Raw genomic sequence first — 21,472 nt, forward strand, 5'->3', positions numbered from 1 at the left:
TGCTATGTGGCTGCTTCCCACTAGCTATCTAGTTTACATTTGGTAGTGTATATATGTCCATGCCACTCTCTCACTTCATCCCAGCTTACCCTTCCCCCTCCCCGTGTCCTCAAGTCCATTCTCTACATCTGCATCTTTATTCCTGTTCTGCCCCTAGGTCCTTCAGAACCTTTTTTTCTTTTTTTTAGATTCCATACATGTGTTAGCATACGGTATTTGTTTTTCTCTTTCTGACTGACTTCACTCTGTATGATAGACTCTAGGTCCATCCACCTCACTACAAATAACTCAATTTCATTTCTTTGTATGGCTGAGTAATATTCCATTGTATATATGTGCCACATCTTCTTTATCCATTCACCTGTCGATGGACACTTAGGTTGCTTCCATGTCCTGGCTATTGTAAATAGAACTGCAATGAACATGTGGTACATGGCTCTTTTTGAATTATGGTTTCCTCAGGGTATATGCCCAGTAGTGGGATTGCTGGGTCGTATGGTAGTTCTATTTTTAGTTTTTTAAGGAACCTCCATACTGTTCTCCATAGTGGTTGTATCAATTTACATGCTTGTAAATTTTGGAGATTAATCCTTTGTCAGTTGTTTCATTTGCAACTATTTTCTCCCATTCTGAGGGTTGTCTTTTGGTCTTGTTTATGGTATCCTTTGCTGGTGCAAATCTTTTAAGTTTCATTAGGTCCCATTTGTTTATTTTTGTTTTTGTTTCCATTTCTCTAGGAGGTGGGTCAAAAAGGATCTTGCTGTGATTTATGTCATAGAGTGTTCTGCCTAGGTTGGTCCTGTTTTTTTTTTTTAAATAAAGAATTTTGCTGCTTAAAAACGTTTTAAAACTACTAACTTGGTGATTATCTCTTTCAGTTCTAAAATCTATGCTTCAAACTAGAAATACAAGTGTTCATTCAATCATCAAAAAGACAGAGTTCCATTACCTTATAGTTGAATTAAAGCATTTTCCAGCAAATACTTGATATCATCTTAATCTAGAAAAGTTTTAAGATGGCCTTAATTCTAAAGGAAGAAAATTAAAGGGTCTCCCTTCTTCCTATTTTTTTTTTTTTTTTTTGCGTTACGCGGGCCTCTCACTGCTGTGGCTTCTCCCGTTGCGGAACACAGGCTCCGGACGCGCAGGCTCAGCGTCCATGGCTCACGGGCCCAGCCGCTCCGCGGCAGGCGGGATCCTCCCGGACCGGGGCACGAACCCGTGTCCCCTGCATCGGCAGGCGGACTCTCAACCACTGTGCCACCAGGGAAGCCCAACCCTTCCTCCTTTTTAATGACATTTATATTAGCAAAGATTTACATCTTCTATGCCTTCTGTTTTTCAGTGGATGGGACCCATTCAACAATCATGAAATAAATTTAATGATTCATAAACGGAATTAAAAGAAACTGAAAATAACTAGAATAGAAAAAGTCAAGTTACTATACTATAAATAGCAAGGGCTAAGTATTGCTTCACGAAATCTGTCTGCTTATGTTACTGTGCATCAGTAATAATGTAAAATGTATTTCTTACTGTGGGTCTCAATCAAAATAAACTGAAAGCCACAATGCTAGAGTCCCAAGTCACTTTCACATGTAATATATCTAATATGAAAAGTTATTTAGTTACATTTTGATGATTGATATTTCCAGGATCTACACCTAAAATATTTTGCTTTTTGTAATTACAGTAAAATTACTTACATGCTGAAGAGCCAACACTACCAAGACATGCAAAGAAATTCTAGGAATGCAGCCTGTACAACAGTTTTCCCAAGGAACATAAAGATAAAAATACTTGTAAAGAAACAAACACAGTGTTTAAAGAAAGTATCTGAAAGAAACCAGGGCTCCTTGAAGAGATGGTGATTCCAAGCGTGGGCAGAAAAACAAAAGATGAACATGGAACATGTTCCCTGGCCAGAAAGCAAAGAAGCTAATCAGAGATTAGGTTGTGTCAAAAGGATGCAGAGTCAGCTTAAAGGTTTCCCACTGATCAAAGATGGGACAAATTGGCTTCAAAGAGAATAACTGTAATAGATTGAAACACAAATATATAAAAATACAAGAGTTCAAATAAAACAAAACATTGATCACCTCCATGCTAGAACATCAACTTATTATTCTAAAATAAAAGAAACAAGTATTTTCTTCCTCCTTCTCCTCCACCAATTTTTTTGCATTTATATCTAGAGAGTTAACGAAAGAAAGTTCTTCTTTGAGAGAATTCTATGTTTAAAAATAAATGCAGAACTTCCCTGGTGGCGCAGTGGTTAAGAATCTGCCTGCCAATGCAGGAGACATGGGTTAGAGCCCTGGTCCGGGAAGATCCCACATGCCGTGGAGCAACTAAGCCCACGCGCCACAACTACTGAGCCTGTGCTCTAGAGCCCAAAAGCCACAACTACTGAAGTGCGCGCGCCTAGAGCCCGTGCTCCGCAACAAGAGAAGCCACCACAATGAGAAGCCTGTGCACCGCAATGAAGAGTAGCCCCTGCTCTCTGCAACTAGAGAAAGCCCGTGAGCAACAACAAAGACCCAGCGCAACCAAAAATAAATAAATAAATAATTTTTTTAAAAAAAGAGAGAAAAGAATCAAGATAATAAATAAATAAATAAATAAAGGACAAATTTAGAAAGTCACCAAATTATAACCCCTAATGAAATAATGAATGACCTGCAATAGCTGCTAACACCATTAAATAAAAGATTGATAGGGAACTTTATAATGGATGGATCACACTAACAACACCTGAACCCACTGATCAGTTTTAACATGAGTAAAAGTGAGACAAGACCTCCAAATGGGATACAGTAGAAAGTACATTGTCCTAAATGAGAACCTGAAACTAATCAGTCCTCTAGATCTGACTACAAGTTGTAGGAAACACAGGGGATAGAAAAAGATGTTTAAAAAGACCACAAAGGTGTAATCAGATAAATTAAAAATATGGGAAATCTGTAAGATCTGGCTTCTTCAATAAATAATGGCAAGGAAAAAAGTAGATGGGAAATTGTTAAAGATTAAAAGAAACTTAAAAGACTCACCTAAATGCAATGTTGTAGACCTTGTTTGAATCTTGACTTGCACAGATCAGAAGAGAACTTCCTCAGAATTGGGGCAATTTGAACACACAATCTGAACACATCAGATGATATTCAGAACTTATTTTTTATTTTGTTAGATGTGATAATGGTAATGTGGTTTTGTTATAAAGAAATAAAATATTTTTAAAAATCTTTAAGACTAATGCATGACATATGCAGAAATCCAATTAGTAGACTGATACGTAGCAAACAACTTAACATGTAGATAGTCCCTTTTCAAGAAAAATAATTAATCTTTCTACTAGATACTGGAATTCCAAATCACTAAAAGCACAGTCACCCAACTTTCTACTTTCTTTTTTAAAATTTATTTATTTATTTATGGCTGCCTTGGGTCTTCGTTGTTGCACGCGGGCTTTCTCTAGTTGCGGCGAGCAGGGGCTACTCTTTGTTGCAGTGCGCGGGCTTCTCATTGCGGTGGCTTCTCTTGCTTCAGAGCACAGGTTCTAGGTGCGTAGGCTTCAGTAGTTTGGGCTTGTGGCCTCTAAAGCGCAGGCTCAGTGGTTATGGCACATGGGCTTAGTTGCTCCGTGGCATGTGGGATCTTCCCAGGATCAGAGCTTGAACCCGTGTCTCCTACATCAGCAGGCAGATTCTTAACCACTGCGCCACCAGGGAAGCCCCAACTTTCTACTTTAAAAGGAAGGTATTAAGGATAACTCAGCTGGGTGAATGTCAGACAACCAAGTTATATTCTTGCCCCAGGATGTTTTTTCCCATTTAAAATGTAAAGATATTCTCCATATACAATACTTTAAAATGTCACAAATACATAATTATACTGTATCAGTGTAAATATTGTATTAGAAAACTTACTAAATAGCAGAACTGAAGGACAAGCACATTTCATGATCTTCTTGAAGCACTGAACTTATTTTCTTCCCTGTAGCTTTGCTTATAGATGTCTTCAGTTTCTTAGCTAATTTTTTTGGTGTGTTGATTATAGAAGAGTCTTCTGTACAGCAACTATATACTTCCACCTTTATCTGAAAGTCTGGCCCTGCTTCATTACTAAAAACAAGGACAATCATAATGTTAGAAATTTAACTCAGTAGAAAATAAAATAACATCCTGTGATGTTTTCATAACATTTAAAAGCAGCATTTGGAACAGGTTTATGTTAATATATGTTAATGAGATAGAGTATCCCTGTGTTTATTTAGTATCTAAATGACCTGAGAGAGTCACTGCAACTTCTAGAGCTACCAGCTTCTAAAGTAGGGCAGTCTTAACTCAATTTAACCAATATTTACAGGCAAATTATTTAAAGGAAAAGAATAAAATGCCCTGGTCATTTTGTTGCCAATGCTATTTCTCCTTTTCATTCCTATAATACAGCTGTTTTTAAGGTATTTACATTATATGTATGATTTCCTGAAATCACGATTCCTCCAAAGGAAAAAGATTTGAAAACAACACAAAGAAAATTAAAAGAAACAAAAGGTTTCTTCTGCTGAAACCTTTAGTTTTCATGTCTTTTTCGTAAAGAGTCACAGTCCACTCAACACCGTGCCCCTCCTCCCTGCTCCACCTTTGTACCTAATAACTCTAAAATAACATTTCACTACTTAGTTGTACAGGAGAAAACAAACAAAAAAATGAATATAAAGAGATATATTTCAAGGCATGAACTCCTTGAGGGGGAGTGATGTGTTGGTAATCTTTGTATTCTTAATCTAGCATAAAAGATATTCAGTATGTATTTATTAAACCAATATACAGAAAATCTGCAATGCCAAGACTGCCTTTGCTCTTTCTCAGACACAGTGAACTATCTTTACTATAAACGATTGTGGTGATGTTACTAACAGTAAAATATACTTCAAATCGCAAAGGAGGTCCATCAGCAGTAGATGTTGTCTGTAGAGGACAATCCATCAGCCTCAGAGATTTTAAAAACACAGCATAGACTTTTTAAGATTTAAATAGCCAAACTATAGTTTGAATAAATCCAAGGAATAACTTCCAAATATTTTTATAGTTTATTATTTGGCAACTCTGAAACATACAGTATTCCTGGTAATGACTAACAAATGTCAATATTTAGAGAGAAACCAGAGATTCATAAATATTGAATACTTATTAAAACAATCATAACAAAAAGCACATTTTAAAATAACATTTAGAACATCTGTGAGCAGTTATTTTTAGAACAATTTAAAATATTTACAGAATTAAAAAAAATTATAAATCATGAGTTGTCTTCCCAAGTAACTTGCATTGTTCTTTCTGTGAAAAAAATTATGATTTTTGTCTTTGTGGTAAAAACAAACAATAGCAAAGTGATGTGAAGAAAAGAGTCCAATAACAGGATGATTTTGGCAGGAAAAGATGCACTAGTAATAGTTGATAATGGAAATAAGTATATTTAGATAAATAATAAATATTTATTTTTAAGTCTCAATTATGTAAACATTTGGCAATATTTGGGGCATCCTAAATAAATTCCTTTGGTTCAACAGAGCTTATAAGATGGCCTGCACTACTGCTGATAACTCAGAAAAATGTATTATATTTTTCTGTGCTGTACAATTACTTATGGGACACTGAACCAAAGCCACAAAACATGGTTTGCAATAGTTTTTTTAATGCTACATGAGTGGCAAAACTAGTACTTTCAATCTCAACTGTATATAGCTCCATAGCTAAAGATGGAAAAAACATGTATATTGATTTTAATAGTTAAGTAGTTATTAATATTTGGATGCAAAGATACTGTCTTTGAAACCCTGTAAGAAATACAAATCACATACTGATTTTAGGCCAATAGAAAAAAAGGCCAGGAAAAACTTATGTTAGTTAAAAATGATTTCTATGGCTACCTGAGGAGTTCTTTCTGGTTCTATATTATGACCACAATAAAATAAGCCTGTAAAAGAGCAGGGGCAATAAAAACAGCCCTGAGGATCACCCAATTTTTTATTGTTTTGGAGTGAAAACATGAAAGAAGTGCACCGTAAGAAAAAAAACATCTCAAAATTTTACTAAAGTACTTTGCCTATGGTACATATTTCAGAACTATCTTATAAAGTTGTTATACTATTTTGGTATTTCTGTAACCAAATTTCCTATATGAGATGTAAGAACCTCTTTTATGCCCAAATTCACTCTACATAAAATAATGTTATAATGAGATTCCATTGTATTCATAGTGTTACTACTAATATTACATCATGTCCACTTTATTTTACACTGGAAAAATCTCAAATGCAGAAATGGACTTATTTTGAATAATGCAATGTTCAAAATCAATTTAAACATTTAAAGATTTTAATGCTTCAAAAATAATCCAATAAATTTGCCTTCCTTTGAAAAAGGTAGAAATTTAGATTATTTTCATTCAATGAAGATGAAAAAATACTTACAATATGGTCACATTTTCAAAACATATATCTGTGATTGTTTTATCCACAATCACCATGTCAGTATCAAAAACTTCAGCTCCCATTTTGAATAAACAAAAAATGGCATAGTGCTGTGATCCTAGAGAAGAAAAACAACATAACACAATGACTCATGTGATGAATCATGCCTATATTATGTTAAAATCTGCTTGAAAATGAAAATAATTAGCCTAAATATTTGCTAATAGATTCTTATTTTCCTACATTGTACACTGTAATCCTTTAACTTTTTATAGAGACTGTTTTGCCAATATATATTAATAGCTTGCCCAACTAAAGCACAACAATTAAAGTAGGGAGTATCAAAAACTAAAGTTAAAAATATAGGCCTCTCAGCACCAAACTCACAAATTTTATTCCTAGAAAACTCTTTAAGCTTTAATTAATAGCAAATTTATTATTTTATGTATATACTATTACCCCTGTCATTTGGTTTCCAAGTATATTTTAAGAAAAATAAGTTTTCTATTATGAGAGGTTAGGAGCAAGCACGTTAACAGCAAAACATTTTCCACCAAACTGAAAGGGACGAAACCACAAAAACAATAAAAAGTAGACATGTGAACACAAAAACCATAGCTGCTGGGCCTTCTAATTTGATGATGTTTTTAAAAAGTATTAGGTGATTAAAGGAATGAAACCTCATTACTGAGAAAATGTACCTCTTCAGAAAAACTTAACTCTCTACTGTAATCAGAAAGATGTACTTAATACCTGCATGTATTCCTTCGTAAAGTAATTTATATTTCCTAATTGAATAACAAATATACTAACCTGATTTTGGATTTTTCATATAAAACTAATTGTGCTCAATGTGATTCAGTTTTTAAAGTATGAGGAACAAAGCTATCACAATAGACAAGAAAGATAAAGGATTATCATATCTTTTCTGCTTTGCCTCTAACAGCTAGAAATCATTTGAGGTTAATTTCCATGACCCACAACGCATGGATTTGTTAAAACTATATGAAGCCATAAAATGCTGAAGGGGAAAACAATCAGATCAAGCTAAAAATCTTTTCCTCTTACATCCTGTTAAATAATCTGAAGTAAGAAAACAAGGAAGAAAGATCTCCAGGATCTCTGGTCAAATAATGTTGCCTTTACCATGACTCCTTAAACATTTCCTTTTATTGCACAATTCCCTTCTCTATTACCTGTTACTCACCATCCTTGCACAGGTTCCTATCAACAAGATTCTGCTTATTCTGTCAAATGACATCCATTTATTTCAGTGGGGAAGCAGTGTTTTCTCCTAAAAATCTCAAATTTACTACATATTACAGAAAATATTTCAATTACAATTAAAATCATACATACGTTCTTTATTGCTGAAGTGATCAGAGTCTTTCCACATTAGTGGTATACGAATATCTATAGAGGAGGGGGAAAAGAAATGACAAGTAATAATTTTGGTAAATTTCATTTCTTAGAGTGAAATAAACATCTGAATTCCATAATGGATTCTGACCATTAAAGCCAATATTTATTTATTATTTAAATATTCAAACACAGTAATGTTTTCTCTTAAAAACAGCTTAGACTAGGAATATAAAATCTGTTATATTTATTTTACTAAAAAACCCCACCAACTACTACCCAAGAAATTAATTAAGAAAGGTCTGTAATAAGCTTATGCCATAAAACTTTCTTTTCATGATTTATGTTTTTGAAATAGGTGAAATTTGGGTAACCTAGTGTTTAATTTCTATTTTGGGTAAGCAGTAGCAGCAAATGTGGTTAAATACATTTCAAAAGCATAGAATAGTAGAGGTAGTAATGACTTTAGAACTTTTGTCCACTATGCAAACTTTAAAGATGAAGAAAATTAAGTTGTCTAAGACTGACTTGTCTAAGATCATTGGTTTCTGGGAGAGACCCAGCTCTTGACAAACAAATCCAAGATCGCTCCATTAAGAAGATTTAACTTGTCTACAAAAGAATTTGCAGATCTTTGTATATTCATGTTACAAACTGTAGCATTTTCCTTAAGAAAACTAAAAAGAGGAATGTATTACTTCTTTCAGGCCAAGAAAAGGGCGTACGTTCTAAAAGTGAGCTAAACATATTTCTCTCATTCACACATTCTTCAAACTCCAAAGTGACTGTGTTAACAATCTTTATTCCGGAAATTAATCTAGAGCTTTCACACAGTCAAAATTTTGCCTTCCTAGTTTTCTCCATTCTTCCCTTTACTTTTAATACTAGGTTAACATTATGTAGTAACAATTTTCCTCTGACATTCTTATGCTATCTGCATAGTTTCAAAGTTAGAGGATTAAGGTATTACCAAATAGATTAAGATGTGTGATTACAGCATAACACAGCACAGCAGAAATCTCAATGATAAAGTGAAGTTAGTTTTAATTTTTAATTTTGTACTCAGTACAAAAACGATATTGAACCTTTCTGGAAAATTTCTGTTTAAGACATTTCCTTATTACACTTAGGAAGTTTATTTGCATATTTTTCATACCTATTAATTATGCCACTTTCAAATAATTATAAATCTTTCTGAACATAACCTATTTGGCTACCTTTATGATGTGCTTCACTTTTAGATCCCATGATCTTTTGCCTACATTTTTATTTGTTTAGAATTCTAAGGTTCTTGGTGCCTATTTCCAATTCCCTTTCTAGAACATCTTTGTATTTCTCCATCCCTAACCTGCCCAACCAGGTAGAAATGTATGAGTGCTCTTCCCACTGCTGCCTCAGCACTTTTGATAAAAATATGACTTATTGAGCTCTCCCCATGTGCCAAGCTAAACACTTTACATACATTTCATCCAACAATTTTTAAAATATATTTACTAATTTATGGTTGTGTTTTCATTGTCATTTGTCTCAAAGTATTTTTTAATTCCCTCTTCGATTTCATCACCAACCCATTGGTTTTTTAGTACCATGTTGTTTAGTCTCCATGTGATTGTTTTTTCATGTTTCTCTTTGTGTGGTTTATTTTCAGTTTCATGCCGTTGTACACAGAAAAGATGCTTGAAAAACGTTCTATCCTCTTAAATTTGCTGAGGCTTGCTTTGTGTCCTAGTATGTGGGTCTATCCTAGAGAGTGTTCCACGTCCACTTGAAAAGAATGTATATTCTGGATTTTTTTGATATAATGTCCTGAAAATATCATTTAAGTTTAAATGACTGTAAAAACACAACCATTCAAAATCTGTGGCATGCAGCAAAGGCAGTCCTGAGAAGGAAGTTCATAGCAATACAGGCCTTCCTCAAAAAACAAGAAAAATCTCAAATAAACAACCTAACCTACCACCTGAAAGAATTAGAAAAAAAAAGAACAAACTAAACCTAAAGTCAGCAGAAGGAAGAAAACAATAAAGATCAAAGAGGAAATAAATAAAATAGAGATTTTAGAACTATTAAAAAAACCAATAAAAACAAGAGCTGATTTTTTGAAAGGGTAAACAAAATGGACAAACCTCTAGTCAGACTCACCAAGAAGAGAGAAGACCCAAATAAACAAAATAAGAAATGAAAGAGGAGAAGTAAGAATGGATACTGCAGAAATATAAAAAACCATAAGAGAACACTATGAACAATTATATGCCAACAAACTGAAAAACCTAGAAGAAATGGACAAGTTTCTAAAAACATACAGCCCACCAAAGTTGAATCAAGAATCAAGAAGAAACGGATAATTTGAACAGACCAATCACTAGAAGTGAAATACAATCTCCAAAAAAAACCAAAACCGAAAACAAAAACTCCAGGGGCTTCCCTGGTGGTGCAGTGGTTGAGAATCCGCCTGCCAACGCAGGGGACACGGGTTCAAGCCCTGGTCCGGGAAGATCCAACATGCTGCGGAGCAACTAAGCCCGTGTGCCACAACTACTGAAGCCCACACGCCTAGAGCCCATGTTCCGTGACAAGAGAAGCCACCTCAATGAGAAGCCCGCGCACCGCAATGAAGAGTAGCCTCCGCTTGCCTCAACTACAGAAAGCCCGCACCCAGCAACGAAGACACAACGCAGCCAAAAATTTAACAAAAAAATAATTAAACAAACAAACAAAAACTACCTGCAAAACAAAGTCCAGGACTGGATGGCTTCACTGTGGAATTCTACAAAACATACAAAGAACTCAGACCAATCCTTCTCAAACTATACCAAAACACTGAAGAGGAGGGAACACTCCCAAAGTCATTCTATGAAGCCACCATCACCCTGATACCAAAATCAGACAAAAGCACTACCAAAATAGAAAATTACAGGCCAATATCTTTGATGAATACAGATGCAAAAATTCTCAACAAAATATTAGCAAACCAATCCAAAAACACATAAAAAAGACCATATGCCATGATCAAGTTGGATTTATCCCAGGGTCACAAAGATGGTTCAACATATGCAAATCAATCAATGTGATACACCACATCAACAAAAGAAAGGACAAAAATCACATGATTATCTCGATAGATGCAAAAACAGCACTTGATAAAATTCAACATCCATTCATGATAAAAACTCTTACCAAAGTGAGCATAGAGGGAACATATCTCAACATAATAAAAGCTATTTATGGCAAACCTACAGCTGACATAATACTCAATGGTGAGAAGTTGAAAGCCTTCTCACTAAATTCTGGAACAAGACAAGGATGCCCAATCTAACCACTTTTTTTTTTTTTTTTTTTTGTCACACCTCATAGTTTGTGGGATCTTCCCCAACCAGGGACTGAACCCAGGCCCACGGCAGTGAAAGCACAAAGTCTTAACCACTGGACCGCCAGGGAATTCCTTCACCACTTCTATTCAACGTAGCATTGGAAGTCTAGCCACAGCAATCAGACAAGAAAAAAAGAATTAAAATGTATCCAAATTGGAAGGCAATAGGTTACACTGTCATTATATGCAGATGACATGATAGTACATAGAAAGAACCCTAAAGACTCCACACAAAAACTATTAGAACTGATAAACAAATTCAGCAAGGTAGCAGGATACAAGATTAACATACAGAAATCTGTTGCATTTATTTATGATAACAATGAAATACCAGAAAGGGAAAGTTTAAAAAAAAATCACATCAAAAAAATAAAATATTTAGGAATAAACCTGACCAAGGAGGTGACATATGCTGAGAACTATAAAAACACTGATAAAGGAAATTAAAGATGATTTAAAGAAATGGAAAGATATACCATGCTCTTGGATTGGAAGAATTAATATTGTTAAAATGGCCATACTACACAAAGCAATCTACAGAATTAATGTGATCCCTGTCACATTAACCCCTGTCACTTTATACCAAACTTGAATGATCCTAAAACTTATACAGAACCATAAAAGACCCAGAATTGTCAAAGCGATCCTGAGGAAAAAGAACAAAGCTAGAGGCATAATTCTCCCAGACTTCAGACAATACCTCAAAGCTACAGTAATCAAAACAGCATGGACTGGCACAAAAACAGACATATGGATCAACAGAACAGAAAAGAGAGCCCAGAAATAAACCCACACACCAATGGTCAATTAATTTTCAACAAAGGAGGCAAGAATATACCATGGAAAAAAGAATCTCTTTGGCAAGTGATGTTGGGAAAGCTGGACAGCTACATGTAAATCAATGAAGTTAGAACACTCCCTCAACACCATACACAAAAACTCAAAATGGCTTAAAGACTTAAATATAAAACAGGATACCATAAAACTCCTAGAAGAGACCATAAGGGCCCGCATACCACAAAAAAAAAAAAAAAAAAAAAAAAAAAACTACAAAAATTACCTGACCAGTGAGGTAGCATCTCATGCTGGTCAGGATGGCCATCATTAAAAAGTCTACAAATAACAAATGCTAGAGCGGGTATGGACAAGGCAATAGAAATAAAAGCAAAAACAAACAAATGGGACCTAATCAAACTCAAAAGCTTTTGCACAGCAAAGGAAATCATAAACGAAGCGAAAAGACAATCTACGGACTGGGAGAAAGTATTGATATTTGTAAATGATGCGATCCACGAGGCCTTAATTTCGTAAACATATAAACAGCTCATACAACTCAGTAACAAAAAAAACAAGGAAGTCGATCAAAAAATGGGCAGAAATCCTAAATAGACATTTCTCCAAAGAAGACATACAGATGGCCAACAGGCACATAAAGATGCTCAACATCACTATTTTTTAGAGACATGCAAATCAAAATTACAAACACTGTTGGTGGGAATGTAAATTGGTGTAGCCACTATGGAGAACAGTATGGAAGTTCCTCAAAAAACTAAAAATAGAGTCGCCATGTGATCCAGCAATCCCACCCCGGGCATATATCCGGAAAAAACTATAATTTGAAAAAATACACGCACACCAATGTTCATAGCAGCACTATTTACAACAGCCAAGACATGGAAGCAACCTAAATGTCCATTGAGAGATGAATGAATAAAAAAGATGTGGTACATAAATACAGTGGAATACTACTCAGCCATAAAAAAGAATGAAATAATGCCATTTGCAGCATTATGAATGGACCTAGATATTATCATACTGTGAGGCAAGTCAGAAAGAGAAAGACAAACACCATATGGTATCATTTATATTTGGGATCTAAAATATGACACGAACTTATTTACAAAACAGAAACAGACTCACAGACATAGAGAACAAGCTTACAGTTTGCAAAGGGGAAAGGCGGTGGGCGAGGGATAAATTAGGAGTTTGGGATTAGCAGATACAAACTACTATATATAAAATAAACAACAGGTCCTACTGTTTAGCACAGGGAACTATATTCATATCTTGTAATAACCTATAATAGAGAAGAATATGAAATAGGATATATGTACATACACACACATATATGTATAACTGAATCACTTTGCTGTATGCCAGAAAGTAACACAACATTGTAAACTGACTGTACTTCAATTAAATATACATATATTTACTAATTTAATAGTCAAGTGACAGGATTTAATTGTTTACATTTGCATTTTCTTTTCTTTTATTAAATATTTATTTATTTATTTGGCTGCACCGGATCTTAGTTGCAGCACGCGGGATCTTCATTGCTGCATGTGGGATCTTTAGTTGTGGCATGTGGGATCTAGTTCCCTGACCAGGGATAGAAGGCAGGCCCCCTGTATTGGGAACATGGAGTCTTAGCCACTGGACATTTGCATTTGCCTGACTAAGAAAAATGTTAATAAACTTACTGGCCAGTTCAGTAAATACGTTTGTATCCATGGCTCATTTTCTTTTTCTTTTTAAAAATATATTTATGGTTTGTACTTTTAAAAATTAATGTTTAGGGACTTCCCTGGTGGCGCAGTGATTAAGAATCTGCCTGCCAAGGCAGGGGACACAGGTTCGAGCCCTGGTCTAGGAAGATCTCACATGCAGCAGAGCAACTAAGTCCAGGTGCCACAACTACTGAGCCTGCGCTGTAGAGCCTGCAAGCCACAATTACTGAGCCCACGCTCTAGAGCCTGTAAGCCACAACTACTGAGCCTGTGTGCCACAACTACTGAAGCCCGTGAGCCTAGAGCCTGTGCTCCGTGACAAGACAAGCCACCGCAATGAGTAGCCCATGCACGGCAACAACAAATAACCCCCGCTCGCCGTAACTAAAGAAAGCCCAGGTGGCAATGAAGACCCAATGCAGCCCAAATAAATGAATAAATGAATGAATGAATGAATCTTTAAAAATTAATTATTTAATATTTATAAGATTTTTGAGTATGTGAGGTAAACATATAAATATTCTTCTTATAAAAACAGTTCCAGCTCCACTTATATATTTAATAGGCCTTCTCTTCTTCACTGATTGAATGATGCCATCTTTATCATATATGCCGTTCTGAGTAAGTGTCTTTTCCTTGGCTATATGCTTTATAGATCTAATTGAATCGTTACCTATCCTGATACCAATACCATTCCATCATAACCATTGAAACTTTAAAATATACTTTACCATCTGTCAGAAATATATCCTTCCAAAAACGTCTCATTCTCTCTTGCTAATTTCTTTAAGTAAATCTTAGAAATAATGTGTCAAAATTCCCCCTCCAATGTTTTATTAGAATTCTAGTATCCAAAGTAACTTGGGAACTGTTAACTTTACAATACGCTATTTACATAGAGTAGCATAATAGAGTTACCCTTACATTTTTATTAAGATTATTCATGGGGTATTTAATGTTTTGGTTTTTTGCTGTTTTATTGTAACTAGTTCTTGCTGGTGTTGAGAGCAGCTACAACTTTTTATGTATATATCTTGAATCTAGCCACTTTTACTGAATTCTTTATTAATTCAAACAATGTTTCAGTAAATTTCCTTATATTTTCTAGGTCTGCAATCTATTATCTTCAAATAGTACTCAATTTATCTATTTCTTTTCAGTAGTTTCATCTTTCATTCTTACTATTTTAGCTAAAATTTCTAAGACTCTGTTGTAATATTAATATAATAGACATTGTTGCTATTTTGTTCTTGATTTTAATGGGATCACCTTTATTGTTTTATAATTATGACTTAGCTGATGTCCTGTCAAAGGGCCTGCTTCTTGCTTGACCAGAATTGCTGACTCACTGCATTTCACAACTGTTCTTTTTCACAGCTATTCTTTTTCTAGTAGGGTGGTATTAACTATTTACACTATCTTGGAAGGAACATGGGCCCTTACTTCCTTTGCTGTACAACCATGGCCTATTGGTCAGTCTTGCCCTTCCCCATGCCTAGCTATGTCAGATCCTCAAGAGGAGAAGGTGGACATTTCTCATCTATTTCCCAGGTGGTCAGGTACTGTTCAGATGGCAAAAGATGTGTAACTCATTAGCTACATTTTAAAATTCAGTCTCAAAGAGTAGAAATTCCTTCCAGCTTCTTGCAAATGGTTGACTCAGTTTTAATTTACAGTACTCTTACCTTTGTCTTTTTTTTAATGTCTTAATTGACACGTTAATGGTAAAGTGAGAGAGCCATAATAGGACAGCTAACTTGATGCTATCAGGTCCTAGAAGTCTATCGTTTTCAAAAGTGAAAACCGAGGTACTTTGTGAACTGATTTGGCTTTAGTCATCGAATTAGTAGTTAGTGAATAGCTTGAGACAATTACCATATGCAACTATTTGGTGTTGAGCAGAAACAATCGGGATAAACCTCAATTATTCTTTTTACTTTTATAAAGATCTGGCCAGTGAGTGGTGAAGCTAGAAATAGAAATCCCAGGTATCTCCTGGAAATCAATGTAATCTCAGAAACATTATGAAACTTTGTTGCAAATATTCATTTTGATCAAAACAGAAGTCACATTTTCATTCCCATGTCAAAAGAAAATGGATTTATAAAGGTGAATTAGTTTTTAATGTTCTTTGTTTTTACCTTTCACAAATATACAGACAAGATATAATTAAGTCTAAGCAAAGATATAAAGAAATTACATATGTATCCCATTTTCTGAGACTTTTGGCTCCTTAATTTAATTTAAAATTATCTTTTAAAAAGAGGAAACACATGCAGAAATAAGTTTAATTGCTATACTCGAGTATTCATGGTCAAGAAAATAGTTTTTTCTCTACTTTAAATGCTTTTATTTAAACACTCTTCTAAATGGAGAGCTAATGTTAATTTCATGATTGCTGCAGTCAATAAACTATTATGAAATTACAGTAGAGGCTAACTTTATCATGGCATTCAGTCTTCAACAGCAATTTAACACATCTCATTTGTGTACTGAGTGGCACTACATCAGAAGCAAGGAATGGAGGATTATGTTTAGGTATTTTTAGAAAATCCCGTTTAAAGATCTATAATATTTTGTTTTTTCACATTAAAATGTATTGAACATAGTGAGCAACTAATATGTAAAAGTGCTATGTTTGGCATCAAAAGGATAAATAAGATATAAAACATGTTTTATTCCATTCATAATTGGAAAGATGAAAACAAATATAAATAACTATAAAACAAGCAATGGATTTTTATATATAGCTCAGTTATTTTTCTGAAGAATTTTTGCTGAGGGTAATTCCTCTGATTTAGGACAATTATGTCATATGTAAAATTCAGGTATATCCTTCCTGTAGGAGAATTTTTAACATGAAGACATTTTTTAAAACAGTTCCTTGGGGAAAAAAAAAAAACAAAAAAAAACCAAAACAGTTCCTTGGGTAAGAGGGTCTGAAATACAGCAGCAGGCTCCCTGGAGCTAAGAGAACAAGGCTTTTAGCCAATGAAACAAACTAGTTATTACTTAAGGACCGCTGGAAGTCTGCTGTTTCCAAAACGTACCAATGAGACAATATTTATAAAAGGTACATTATCTAACTAGCATACACATGAGTCAGCCATGTATTTATTCACTTCAATCTGTGGCATCTCCAAGCCATTGTCTTTAGCTTCCTTAACACTTTGGAGAAACTGAGACAACACAGCATAAGTGCCATCTAGTGGTAAAGTGTCTCCTAACTGCATTAAGAATTCAGAGAAGGGAAAAACATTTCTAGCAGGGAACAGGGAAGGCTTTATAGATGAGCAAATAGATCCTGAAGATAATATAGTTATTTCAAGAGCTAACTGGGTATTAGGAACATGGGGTGTGTTGACAGAACAAGGAGAGAAATGTCTGGCTAAAGCAGACAGCTTATGTATAGGAGTAGTGGAAGATATGACTAGAAAAATATTTGCGTCAGAATAGAAAACTCTAGGGGGAAGTCTAGTCTCTATCCTATGGGCAATGGAGTGTAGTCATCCATCCAATCAATATTCACTGAGTGATAACTACGTACAAGCACTGTGTTAGCTCCTGGGTATATAGTGATGAACAAAGCAAACAGCGTTCCAACCCTCATGGAAATTCTGGAGTAGACAAACGTTAAACACAGTATTGAAACTTCTGAGCAAAAAAGGAATGGGGAGGCAAAAGACTTGAGTTTGCAGCCCAGCTCAACCAAAGTCATTTAACCTCTGAGTCTATAGAAAAAGGGAACTACTCTACCTATTACACAGTGCTGCAGTGAGGAGAAAACTTCATAATATATGTAATATACATGAAACAGTTTTCTCAAATTGTAAAATTCTACACAAAGGTAGAGCATAATGATGAAAACAGTGTTTTAGAACAAATATTCTGATAGAGGTATGCAAAATAAAATGAAAAAAGAAAATGGACATAGGGAATTAAAAAGCCCCACTAACTCTAGGAAGTTAGTTACTTTATAGAATTTATTCAGCAATAGAAAAATGATCCATTATAGCATACCTGATATGGCAATCTTTCCCTTACATGCTGTTCGTGCTTTACTTTCAAAATTCACATCACTGTCAAAAGAAAAAAAACCCTAATGAAAAAAAAGATCTTATCTAATAAGCAATTGTTTTAACGAACTTTGACAAATGCCTAAATATTAAAAATAAACACATCCTTGAATAATAATGACTTCCAGTTAATATAAACTATTTGACTCAAACTTTATGATGTTTAGTCAACAGTTAGCTGGCTTTAAAAGAAATATATAGAGCCATTCTCTTTGATTTTTTCATACAAGCTTTACATTCCCTGATGATTATATAATGGCTTACCCTACAACGAAAGGCTTTTGTGACCTCTTACATTTAAAAACAAGATGTACAATATTTGTACAGGTCCTAGGAAGTATAATACCTTGCGTCACCATTTCATAAATTATATTTCTAGCTTACCAGATTACAGTTGCCTGAAAAAGTTAATGAACTTCCCAACCATGAACATGCTGCCCAAGAGTATCTTATCCTTATAAAATGTAACAAATATTTTAAAAATTACTCTCTGCTACATATTCATGTGTGGTAATATCACATTTCATTTCCTTGAAGTTCTAAAAAGCTAAGCATACACTGAAACAATAAATGAACTAAGTTGGCAAAGGAAGGGAGTAGCCTTTGAGAGAGAATAAAATGTGGAGAGGAAAACATTATCATGACAATAGAAAAGGTCTCAAAGGAAATTCTTGGGATATAAGACACTTCCAGGTCTGACTGTAGACTATACTATTATCATAAAAATTTTTTTCAGGGACTTCCCTGGTGGTGCAGTGGTTAACACTCCATGCTCCCAATGCAGGGGGCCTGGGTTCGGCGCGTGGTATGGGAACTGGATCCCACGTGCATGCCACAACTAAGAGTTTGCATGACACAACTAAGGAGCCCACATACCACAACTAAGAAACTGGTGAGCTGCAACTAAGGAGCCCACGAGCTGCAACTAAGACCCGACACAACCAAATAAATAAATAAATAAGTACTTAAATATTAAAAAAAAATTATTTTCAAAATAGTTATCTTCTATTAGACCAAATCAATCCCATCTCTGAATAGTTATCCAATATACTGTTTCCTAATAACCTGCATTTAGAGATTAGCATTCCGTTTCTAGAGCAATGTATCCAGGAGTATTCTTCTTTGCATTCTTTGGCCTCTATTTAATTTGGTTAGCCAATTAACTGCCAGTTAATTTAACTAGGTACTTCAAATACATGGTAAGATAGAAACTTTTCATTTGAATACTGTTTTGATTCTAAAGGGCTTTTGGAGAAAGATTGGGTGGGAGTTTGAAGTGTATCTAACTAAGTTTCAGGAGAGTATGACACACCTTAACACATTTCAGTAGCCTTTTTAAAAAGATTGCATATATATTCATTATCAGGCATCCAAATTTGAAAACAAAATATATCATCCCACTTTTTTTTACTCTCTTAGTGGATTAAGCACATAAGTATTACAGGTGAAATATATTCCAAAGGAGCAAAAAGAATTTACTGATGTATTGAAGTCAATAAGCTTATATGGGACATTTATATGGTATTTACAGAACCAAGCACTAGGTGTAACTAAAGTAATGTAGTAGACTTAAAACCATAAATTTTCAGGATCCTATCTAATTACCTTATGGTCACACTGGTATTTAAGTTAAAATAGGAAATTCATTCAGTGAAAAATAAAAGTACTCATTATTTCAAAATAATGTTTTGTTGAATCATAAATTTTAAAAAGAATCAAGTTCAGTATTTTATACTCAAGTTCAGTTTGTCATGTTGGAGAATTTTAGCTGGCTTATTAGTTCATCAGAGTGAAAAATTCAATTGAATAGTCTACTATGTTGTGGTGAAAATAATATACTGAAAGGCCCACTAGAAACCAAACACAAATCTCAATTTCCTCAAAATGGTACAAGAAATACAATATAAATACAGTTGGTTGGCATTTGTAATAGTTCTAAAAACACGTTCTATACGAGCAATGCATAATATAAATTCTTAAAATATTTATTTCAGTGAAAAAATACAAGGAAGCTCTAATACAGTGAGTAACTTGAGTATTATGGAATAGGTCATAAATTATGTTAAAATTGAAATCCATTAGGCATTATTAAATTGGATTAAACTTGAGGCTTGGCAGACAAGTGAAATTCTAAAATACTAGAATCACCAAAAGCAAACTTGCTGAATATTTACCAAAAAAATTTTTCCCCTCCAAACTATTCGACCACCTGGCAGAGTACAGCTTTCTTCCCTATAACTATAAAATTACTTGCATAGGCATTTTCAGGACCTGTCAACAAACAAATATTATCAAATTATAATATAAATCCAATTAACCATATAATCTTACAGAATGATTCTGTCTTTAAAAAATTGAGAGATGAACTAAAGTAATCCAGACTCATGTTTCAGAAGCTTGAATTATTTTCAATTCAAATAACTCCTCAACTGCTATTTAGGGTGCTAAAATGTGATGTTTTTCTAATTAATCCAAATTGACAATAAATTGTTAAACCTATCTGTTTAATAATGTGCTACTGTAGCTAATAGTTTGCTACAGTTAAATAAATAGTTGTTTTAAAATCTGCAATGTTAGTGTCAATTCTAAATGCTACAGTTAGAGAGCCAGTCTGAGGAAAAAGCAAATAACCACAAAATCATTCAAACAAAAGCACAGCTAAATAATGGTGTACCTTATTCTTTTTTTTTTGTACCTTATTCTTATGAACCCGGTTTAGAGCATTATTTTGGTAAGACTTGTAATTTAAAAGATAGAGATAAAAATATATATGACAAACTTTTAACTTTGTTTTATTAACTTATATTTCTGCCTGTAGGTAAATAAAATGACCAACAGAGGGTGCCAATCAGCCACTTTGTTGCTCAAAATTCTGTATTAAAATTGGCCAAGTAAATACAGATTATGCTATTTTATATTGTTCCATATGGGAATTTAAAATACCATTTCTTTTCCAGAATTAACAAGATACAATGAGAAATAACACAATGATGAAAGTATTTTATATTATCTTAACAAAGCATTTAGAAGAATTCTAAATACTATTCTATTATTTGAAAACAGGTTATAAAATTCTTCACCTCTTGTGCAAATAAGTGAAAACTAAAACACACAGAAATGCTTAATGTGGACTTTTAAACCATCCTAAAACTATGTGGTATAAAATTAATACCTTCATAAGTATGTTAAGCTGGGAAGATGAGTTTTCTACTTCAAACCTTGAGACAACAACCTCGTTTCAACAGACACCAAACAATATAAAGTGAAAAAAAATAAAATCAGTAATGTCTTAACTATACCATGTTTTATTGTAGAAATACCAGGAGTACATAATTTTCACTGGCAATCTACACTTTTATTTTTATTTATGTTATAGTATATAAGCAATAAAACTAGGCAATTGGAGTATGAGAAACTAGTTTTTGTGGCGTTATTAAAATCAGAATTATGTTGAATGATACCTAAAATTAGGTACTATAAATGTCTTTGACTAGTATTATTTTCACAAAGCCAAATACAGTTTTAAGAAGTTACGGCAAGAGACAGACTAGTGGGTTGGGGCAGAGGAGAATATTATTGCTAAAATGTAAGCTCTGCAAGAATAGGGATTTTTTGGTCTATTCTGTTCACTGCTCAATCACCAGTGCCTGGTATACAGCTCAGTACATTCTAAGGCACTCAG

The 21,472-nt window shown here is 34.1% G+C and overlaps 1 protein-coding gene across 3 annotated transcripts in view; it reads right to left on the reverse strand.

Annotated features, from left to right (window-relative positions):
• RTKN2 (rhotekin 2) overlaps positions 1-21,472 on the reverse strand; it is a 74,684-nt gene that overhangs the window by 33,718 nt on the left and 19,494 nt on the right. For 2 of the 3 annotated variants that reach the window (XM_007114331.4, XM_007114330.4), the window contains exons 3-6: positions 17,735-17,793; positions 7,835-7,888; positions 6,476-6,593; positions 3,927-4,121 (exon numbers count right to left, since the gene is read on the reverse strand). In XM_007114331.4, coding sequence (XP_007114393.1) covers positions 3,927-4,121; positions 6,476-6,593; positions 7,835-7,888; positions 17,735-17,793 — 426 coding nt within the window. The remainder of the gene's footprint in view (positions 1-3,926; positions 4,122-6,475; positions 6,594-7,834; positions 7,889-17,734; positions 17,794-21,472) is intronic. The other variant, XM_007114332.4, reaches the window with a different exon arrangement.

Source organism: Physeter macrocephalus, chromosome 20, assembly GCF_002837175.3.
Source record: "Physeter macrocephalus isolate SW-GA chromosome 20, ASM283717v5, whole genome shotgun sequence".
NCBI classification, from domain to species: domain Eukaryota; kingdom Metazoa; phylum Chordata; class Mammalia; order Artiodactyla; family Physeteridae; genus Physeter; species Physeter macrocephalus.